This window comes from Balaenoptera acutorostrata, chromosome 16 (genome assembly GCF_949987535.1).
Source record: "Balaenoptera acutorostrata chromosome 16, mBalAcu1.1, whole genome shotgun sequence".
In the NCBI taxonomy this organism is placed as follows: domain Eukaryota; kingdom Metazoa; phylum Chordata; class Mammalia; order Artiodactyla; family Balaenopteridae; genus Balaenoptera; species Balaenoptera acutorostrata.
In genome coordinates, this window is record NC_080079.1 from 73,144,969 (window position 1) to 73,154,470 (window position 9,502).

General features: G+C 53.9%; 1 protein-coding gene across 2 annotated transcripts in view; it reads left to right on the plus strand.

Annotated features, from left to right (window-relative positions):
• TRIM67 (tripartite motif containing 67) overlaps positions 1-6,021 on the plus strand; it is a 55,119-nt gene extending 49,098 nt beyond the window's left edge. For both annotated transcript variants that reach the window (XM_057531210.1, XM_057531211.1), the window contains exon 10: positions 45-6,021. In XM_057531210.1, the coding sequence (XP_057387193.1) occupies positions 45-110 (66 nt within the window). In that variant the 3' untranslated portion in view covers positions 111-6,021. The remainder of the gene's footprint in view (positions 1-44) is intronic.
• Positions 6,022-9,502: the final 3,481 nt, after the last annotated feature.

Consider the following 9,502-nt stretch of genomic DNA (forward strand, 5'->3'; position numbering starts at 1 on the left):
CAGGCGGCAGCTGCTGCCCTCGCTCACCGCACCTTCTTTTCCAGGTCACCCTGCACACGGGATTGGAAGTGCCAACCAACCTGGGGCGGCCAAAGCTGTCGGGCAACTAGCCTCCCAGGCCCTGCTCTGCACAGCTGTCCCTCACTGCACTCACATAACCCCGAGGGCAGCACAGCCACAACTTGGGTGCAACCCAGCAGCCATTGAGCATCTTAGAGACCCGCTTTCTTTGGGGGACGGAGAATGATCTGCAGGCTGTGCTCACTGCGGCCCCTGTCGGTGGTGAACACGGGTGTGTGTTTCCCCTCATTCCACCCGCCGTCGCAAATACGAAGAGGGACCTTTCTCAAGGGAGCAAGGAAGCATTCGGGGTTTCATTTTGTTTCCTGCCTTCCGATTTCAAAGCTTGTCTTTTGTGGGGGCAAGAGGAGAGCAGGCTCTGAGACGTGAATCCTGAGAGCAGGCGGCAGGGGGACGCTCGGGAATCTCATGGCCTCAGCATCAAGTCTTTGCTGGACTCCGCTCCTTCAGAGAACCAAGGGTGCAGGTTCCCATCTTTGCCAGGAAACGTTGTTATCCTTTAGCTTTTCGGTTCTGGAGCCTTCCGTACGTTATGCCACTTGCAGACCTAATCCAGGATGGATAGAGAGGGATGTTAATCATTCATCATGATCTTTGCCGCTCTCGTTGAACTGTTGAGAACTTTTAAAAATAGTTTCCTTAGGTCCTTCATTAATCCACCAACCTCTCTCTCTGTCTCTGTCTCTCTCTCTTTCACACACACACACACACACACACACACACCAGTCTGCTACAATTTATTCACTCAGTTCTTAAACACAAAAGAAAACACTGGAATCTGAATCACTATGTGACGAGTCTCCACGTGGTGATGGCTTTTTTCGGGAGCTGACTCCCCACGAATTAGCTGCAAACCTGAGTTACTCTTCCGAGCTCGGAGGCTCTCAGACTCACGAGCGTATGAGATGGGAGACCCTTGGGAATTCTCTCATACTCAGTCCACCTTCACTTTGAGACCATCTACTGTCAACGTGAAAGCATCATGAGAGCAAGAAGTGGCCCCGATGGCAGGGGAGGCTCTGCCCTGACGGGGCGGGCAGGACTCTGCAGAAGGCAGGAAACAGATGACAACATCGTGTTCCTGGTCTCCCTGCTTGCCCGCCAGCCTGGGTGTGCAGAGCCCACGTGGCCAGGGCGGGGCTCTGGGGTGAGCCCTCCCCTGCCTGCTGGGAACGCTAACCTTCTGCCTTGAGTCCGCAGCCCGCCGCAGGGTCTGAGCCCGGAGCGGCCGCCGTCCTGGCCCCGGAGCCCCTCCCCCTCCTCCCCCGTCTCTTCTTCCTTGTCCTCCACCGCCTCCATCTCCAACTGGTAGTACGCCTTTCTCTCTCCTTTTTAAAAGAATATATTTTATCAAGCATTATTTTTGAGGTCGAGGGGTAACTTGTCTATTTGCTGGATTGGATTTTTATAAATCTTAGCCCGGAAACCGGCACCAACTGTGTTTACTCAGTTCTACCTGCTTGTTTAGACACTGCACTTGCTTTCCGAGTCAGCCCGGCCAGTGCTGTGCAAATCCTACCCTCTATTCAGCAGATCCGACAATCCTACCTCAAGCCCCCGCTCCCGGACGGAAGGCTGCGTGTCCGGCCGCGCCCGCAGGGGTGGCCTGCGTGGCCGGCTGCCCCGCGTCTGCAGGAGCCGCCTGGTGCTGTGTTCAAGCCCCGGCCGCCCAGGTCCTGCCAACCACCTGCTCGGTGCAGTCGAGGTCTTGCCCCATCCTCCTCGTCCGGCGGGTGGTTCCCAGGGCACCCCGAGGTGCTCCGCATCCCGACCCGAAGCCCCGGCAGGAGCCCAGCAGGTGATGCGCACGGCCCGGCGCCCCGGCTGCCAGGTCCCCATCCGCCCGGCCGCCTGTCCCATCTCTGCTGCCACTGCCCTTCCATCTCACTCCTGGGCCACGGCCCCGATGGCCTCGGCTTGGAGGGTGCGGAAGGTTCCTGAAGGTTGGAGGAACCAGAGGAGGCACAGCCTTCCCGGGGCTGAGGGAGCCGTGGCCGGCAGGGCCAGATGCGTCGGCTTTGGGAAATGTCTTTTGGGAAAGATGAGCTCGTGGGACCGGCCGGCGGAAGTGGCTCTTTTCGGTGGAGTCTGGGTGAAAGGCTGGGGAGCTCCCAGAATCATGGAAGCCGGGTGACCATGCGGCCCTGGCCCTGCATCTTTGAGGAGGATCTCCTGGGCATCAGCCTGGACTTGGTACCGGCCTTCAGAGAGCCAGCACCTGGGTCAGAGGGAGATGGGAAAGGGAGAAGGGAGGCCGCTTTAGGGAGAACGTGACCTGCGGCTCAGAGAGAAGCCACCGGGACTCTCTCCCCATGGCCGCGGCTGCCCAGAGGGGCTGTGAGTGCGGAACCGGTGAGCACGTGCCTTTCCCAGCTCCTCCAGGGGCCCAGAAGCAATACGGCTGATACTGGGGACCGTGTCAGGCTGTCCTACAGCCACCTCTCCTGTCCTCAGCACAAAACACCTTCTAGGAACCAGAACGGACCTCAGGGAGAAGGCAGGTCCGTGCTGCGCACTCGTGTTCTCGAGGAACCAGCAGACTGAAGAAGGGACTCGTCAACAACTCGTGGCCTTGGGTCACCCTCTCGAGAAGCCTGGGATTCAGAGTAGAAGCGACAGGTCACGGGCTTCTCATCTGCCATCGAATTCCCCGTTCCTTTACAATGCGGTGACATGTTTGTACATAAAAATGATATCAAGATGATGCTTTGGTCGGGCTGGCTGACGGATACCTTGGTATTCGTCTATCAAGCGGTCTCGGTGAGAAAGGAATTCAAAGTAATTTAAAGTGTCAAGTTCCATTACATTGTAAATAACGCACCCCCCGGCAACGTAGTTCTGCAGTTTGTTCTTTGCTAGTGAGCCAGTCTGGTCCAAGTGTATGCCTTTCCTTTTAGAATTAATCTCTTTAAAAATTATCCAATAGCATTTCACTGCATAACATCCTAGCTCCTAATTCAAAGCAAGGTAAGACATTACACACAGCCCGGCTTCCCCCTGTCCTGTTTGGGAAAACAACGATTCGAATTAAAGCGGGCATCAGTCATCCTGACCCACAAAGTGACTCACCTAAAAACTATAAAACTGTAGATAGTTATAGGCTGAGCCTTCAGCCCTATACGTACATATCTGTAGTTTCGACAGCAACCTCAGGCGCCCTGTGGCCCACCGACACTGGGGAGGGTCATGCTTACGGCGCGAGGCTGGGCAGAACAGGGGTTCAGAGAGCGATGGGGACACACCCATCCTCCTTGCTCTTAGCGCCCAGGACTGCCCCACGTCTCTGGTGCCCCTGCCCTCTGCCTACCAGAGCACTCAGGAAATGACCAGGACGCAGGATCTATGTGTGCTTCTTCCAGGGATATTTGCTTTTAAGCCTTAATTCTAGTTGCAACTGAAAGGCTTGGTCCCCTGAGAAGGCGGGTTTCAGAGTAGGCGAGCAGGCCGCTCGTACAGGAAGCTGCCGCTGGTCCCAGGGCGCCTGCTGGCTGTGAGGTCAGGAGCGTGGATACAGCCCCAGGGGACTCAGCCTGTGAATGCTGAAAAACACCATCCCAAGACCGTGGGCGATGCCAGGAGTTCTCAGCCTCAGCACTACTGACATTTGGCATGGTGGGCGAGGGTGAGAGGGGTATTTGTTGTGGGCTCCTGCCCTGTGCACTACAGGATGTTGAGAAGCGGCCCTGACTCACCAGATGCCAGTAACGCCCCAAATTAGTCGTGACAGGTAGAAGCGTCTGCAGACTCCCTGGCTGAGAACCACCGGCTTATGCTGGCAGTCTGTCACGCGTCCATACGTAGAGTGACGCGTGAGGCGTCCACGCTGGGGTCCCCGGAAAGCCTGTACCGCGAGGCTGGGGGCTTCATCTCGACACCCACGAGCAGGCTTTCCCAGGTCTGCAGTGTCCTGCCAGGTGGGGCAGGTCGGTAAAATGAGGGGAGCCTCTCACAGAAGCCAATCCGTCAGGTCTCACTCTGTATTCCCAACATGTCCCCAACCCACCCCCATTCCAAGAAAGCAAAACTCCTTACCCGTGTTTTTGCCTGCCCGCTTTTTGCCTTCCACTTTTGACTGGAAGGAACTTCGGAGGGGTGTGGCCTTCAGCTGGTCAAAAAAAATCTAATCAGGTATCATCAAAAAGCTATTCAAGGCGTATAACTGATTCACTTTGTTATAAAGCAGAAACTAACCACTGTAAAGCAATTATACTCCAATAAAGATGTTAAAAAAAAAAAAAAAGCTATTCAAGGCCTATGCAGGTCCTGGGAAATCTCGGCTTTTCTTCTGCAAGTGAGCCAGGAGCTATACATTGGTCACATTCTTTGATCCACAGCTTTAACTTTAAACGGACTCTAAGACAGTGAAGAGTCGGTTTGGGGCAGGAGACCAGGCTCAGCCCTCAGAAACGCCTCTCCTTTAACCTGGTACCGGTGCGGCCAAATCTCTTCAGTGTTTCTGTGCCTCAGTCTCCCCGCCTGAACGTGGGGGCGGCCACACTAACCTACCTCGTCTGGTGTGCTGTGGGGAACACAGGAGAACGCTCCTTACAGAAGAAAGTGGCACATTTCATCTATGGCGTCCAGGCTAAGAGCTCACATTCAGAGGACGTGCGGTGACCTTCCCGAGCATTCTCTGACCAGTGTCTTCCATCCAAGCCTCTTGCGACCAGGAGCACGTGTTGATTACACAGCTGCCTGGCCGCGAGGGGGTAAAACCGGCTTCACGTGAGCACAGAGAGAGCAACACAGCAGCTGTTCCCACTGTCAGAGCAGAAGAGCCGTCAGCAGGCTACGCGGCAGTGTCCCCAAAGGCGTCTGCAGGCAGAGACCCCCTTGAAACATGGAAGGAGAGTGACCGCCTTCCTGCCTCCTTGGTTACCTTAGTTCTAGTATCTAAGGGATCCCCCAGCCGATGACGTGTCTCCTCTGTTTCCAAAGATCTCAGCAGAGGGAGCGGCTTTGAAAGCCAGCGTCTAAGCGTGGAAGGCCGGTTAGGCGGCGGGGCTGCTCTCATCACAGGCTGGGACTCACTTGCGCTACCCGGTAAGGGGGGCTCCTGGCTTTCGCGATGAACCATGACGACTTGAGTCAGGAGGTGGGAGCTGAAGGTCCAGGCAAATCTCTAAGCCGCAGGAGGCATCGCCTTCTCTCAAAGGGCGCGGCTCCCACAGGGCGGGGGCTGCCTGGCCGGGTCCCGGGAGACCCAGGGGACTCTCGGGCCAGCAAGGTGGGCACTGGTCCCCAGGCCAGGCCCTCAGGAAGCCTCCAAGGAGAGTCCAAGACAGGCTTCAGGTGCGGAAAAGTGACTGCTTGCGGCTGTGGACGCAGGAGCGTGGCGGATGCTTCCTGGGGGAGGCTGCGGCCTGGGGAGGGCCTTTGCGACTCCTCACCTGGTGGCCGGACGGCCCAGACCCCGGGGTTGCTCAGCACCAAGAGGAAGTGCAGAGCGAGCAAAGCAGAAAACGTGAAATGCATGATGTAGAATTGCTGCTTTCGCACTAAACTGTTGTATCAAGCATGAGAGATGTGTGTTTAACGTTGGCAAAGGAATTTTAAGAGTAACAAAAAGCTTTGTGTCCTTGTTTCGGCTGTCGACAGAACCTCCACTTTCCTGTCTTTCTTTACCCCGCTCTCTCCCTCCCCCCGTCCCTCCCCCACCGCACCCACTTTCTGTTGGGAGCTGTTGGCATTTGGTGGCAGCTCTTGGTCCCGTCGGTGTTCACGTTCAACTGGAAACACGGAGGAGGGAAGTGGGGGGAAGGTATGCAACTTTTTTCTAATTTTTGTATTGGTATCCCAAGCGTTTGTATTTTTTGAATTGCAGACACTGTGTTTTCTGGTCCTTGGGGGTTGGTTGAACTTCGTGTATTGCCTTTTGGAAAACCTGAGTTTTACCACAGTCTTAAGCAGATTTGAAATAAATTCTTTTGACACTGCCAACAGCTGAAAGACAAGGTATGGTCTGTGATTACTGCTCAGCGGCAAGGTCTGCCTCTCTCCAAAGTGGCCTAAGTGCCAGCTGGATGGGGCAGAGACTGTGGGGCGGGGTGGAGGGACCCCAAGGTCAATGTGCTTCTGCGGCGTGCGCCCAGGAAATCGTGAAGTGATTACATTTGACTCTCTTTTATAAGGTACCATCTCAAGCAGTCCATGGAATTCATTTTTGCAAGAGGTAATAAGGCTGGAAATTGGTAACAGTTAACATATGGTTAAAGATAAATTCACATATGAAAAATCGATCATGGGTTACAGTGGAAGCTAAGATTTGGGGGAAATGTCCTAAGTGACCTGGGAGCATGAAGGAGACTGACCGGTCCCTTCACCCACAGACCGAGCCTGGTGTCTGACTGAAAACTCTGTCCCTTCTTAACTTTCCTCAAATTATGCTCCCCAAGAGCAGCCATCTCCCGTGCCCCTGCTCCCAGCCCAGGACCTGGCCTCAGCCATCAGTCGCCTGCCAGACCACCGAGTGGTTCAGCAGGGTCGGGGGCAGTTGCAGACTCTGAGAGCAGAGGGCAGGACGTCCCTTGGAGAGCGCTCTTGGCATCAACACAAAGAGAAGGAAGCAGAATCAGGCCAAGGGAGACTCAGCGAGGGCCTCACACCTCAACTGGAGTCGTCCAGATTTGGGATGACAAGCCTGGGCTTGAACACCCTCACATCAGGACTTCCCTGGTGGTCCGGTGGCTAGGGCTCTGCGCTCCCAACGCAGGGGAGCCCGGGTTCAATCCCTGGTTGGGGAACTAGATCCCGCATGCGTGCCGCAACTAAGAGTCTGCATGCCGCAACTAAGACCCCGTGCAGCCAAATAAATTTAAAGTAAATAAATATTTAAAAATAAGAAAAATAATACCCTCAGGTCAATCATCGCTGCCCATGGCCACCACGGGAAGGGGGCGGGCAGTCCCTGAAGAGCGCTGGCCACCGAAGGCTGTGTGCTCAGCACTCAGGGCAGCAGAGGAACCAAGTCCTTACTCCCGACGGGGGGTCTGCGGGGGACATCGCAGGGCCCACCGGTCCACCCCCGTGCCACCCATCTGCGCCTCCCTGAAGTCTGGGGAGAAGCTCCTCCAGAGTCCCAGCGAGGGGAGCTGCGCCGAGGAAGGCTCGCCGGGCCTGGCGCTGCCCAGACACTCACCGTCAGCGCCCTCTCCTCCTCATCCTAGACCCCCTCCGCCCTCGCCCAGCACCTGCTTCAGACCCTCACCTTCTGCGGGCGGGCAGGGAGGATCTGAGCCTCAGCTCTCCGGGACCTTCACAGTCCAGGGTTCCGGCACTTGTCTGTTCACCGACACTGGGGACAGGGAGTACTAGAGACGCCTGGGTGACCACCTGGGCGCAGACTGACTCCCCCCTGGCCCCTGGGTGCCGGCAGCCCCACCTGCTCTCGCTGGTCAGGCCCAGTCACCCCCGCGAGGTGGTGTCTCTTCTCGCGCAGGCAACAGCCTCGGCTCAGGCGGACACAGCTGTGCTCTCTGCTTCCCACTTTGCAAACTAGGGGCTCTAGGTCCACAAGGCCAAGGGTTCTGGGGACGGGAACCTCGAGCTCCCTAAGCGGGCCACCGGGAGCAAGGGCAGGCGGGAGTGTCGCATGGCACCAGGACCGATCCACGCGATGTGTCCACGACCGGGGAGACGCTCTGCGAAGCGGGGAGGGCGGTGAGTATGGAAGAGACTGCGGCGAAGCTCTTACCCAGCGCACCCAGGCCAGGGCTCCTCCCTCTGCGGCTGCAGCCAGACGACCCTCGTCTTCCACGAAGAACCTTTTCCGTTGTCACTTCTCTCTGCTGCTAACCTGGCTGGAAGGAGCCTCATCGAGAGGGAGATAAAAGAACAGTCTTATGCGTGATCATCGGTCCTTACCGTGCAGGTTGCTTGTAGCCTCTAGACCTCTGGGTAGTTCCAGAGCACCCAGTGGTCACAAAACTGCTCTGTAAATATTTAAAAGGTGAAACAAAAACGAGGTAAGCAATTTATACTAGGAATTTGCATGCTTTTCCAGAATTGACTAGCCTGGGGCTCTGGTCCAGAGTGGGGCCAAGTGCTCAGTTATCTGAGCCACTGAAGCTCCTGGGAGGTGGGTTGAGGTGGAGCCGCTAGTTTTCCCGGCTCCCTGCAGATAAAGAAAGGGAGTTAAACGGGTCCGGTGTCCACTCCAGTAGGTTATTTCCAGCTCCTGAGATTTTTCCTAGGGCTTTTGCCACATTTGGGATCTTCTACACCTTCTTAAGAAGTCCCTCTTAAAAACTGCCAAAATATACACCCTAACGAATACTGCCTTTCAAAATGAACCTGAAAAGTAAAACAATTACAGTGTTTTAATTTAATAAAACATTTCCAATTTTGCTTCAATTCAAAGCATATTTTGAACAATGGCAATGCCTTCAGAGTCAATGTATGAGTACTTAAGAAAGTCAGCCAGCAGTGAGAAGTACCCCTCTGTTTTCACCAAAACTTTATTATTTGTTAGGCTTGGATCTGAATTTTTTGGCAATGAAAAGCAAAACAAAACGAAACAAAATTGAAGACCTTTTTTTTTTTAAAGTTCCACAAGCTTTGAGAAGTTCCAGACACTTTCAACATGGGCAATATTATTTAAAAATATATGTATGATTACCCCAGGTGATGACTTAGAAGGAGATAACATTTGCTTAACTCATCTGTTGTGTTATTTAATAGTCATGGTCATTTTTACCACAAAAGTTGTATTTTATTTATACAAGTTCTTACAAAGTAGATTTTATACACTTTGGCTGAAAATCGAAAATGCTTTTCCCACAAAACTGACAAATGATCACATTCTTAGTTCTTTCATGATATAGTAACATTAAATCATTTTTAGAAAATTAAAAAGCAATTTTAAGCTAATTATTAGCATCTACAAATCCATAAAATTATGAAATATCTACAGGCAAATGCACAGAACACCAGTGAAAGTGAAACTCAAGTGAACCTTGATGGAGAATATTAAAACATCTTCCTCAATGGTTTTGAAACAGGAGGGAAGGGGGCAGGGCACAACCTCTGAAAGAATGACACAGCCCGAGGACACGACATAAACGGATTAGAACCAAATGGGTCCAAGATGGCGGACGAGTCGACTTCCACTAGACCTTGAGCCCCAGTATACACTCAGAGTAACACATCAGCAAGCTAAATGACACACCCACAGGTGCCAGGACAGTTCCAAGAGCGACCACAAGGGTCAAAAAGAGGGCGGTGGCCCAATCCCCACCCCTTCCCCAAAACATCTGGAATACTCCTCCCACTCCTTAGCCTGTGAAATTACCCACCCCTGTAAGAACGGACAACCCCAAACCCTGGTGCCGCTCTCGCCTTCTGAGACGGCCCACGCTCTGTCTGTGGAGTGTGTTTCTCTCTGAAGTAAATCCACTTCTTACCTAGCACTTTGTCTCTCACT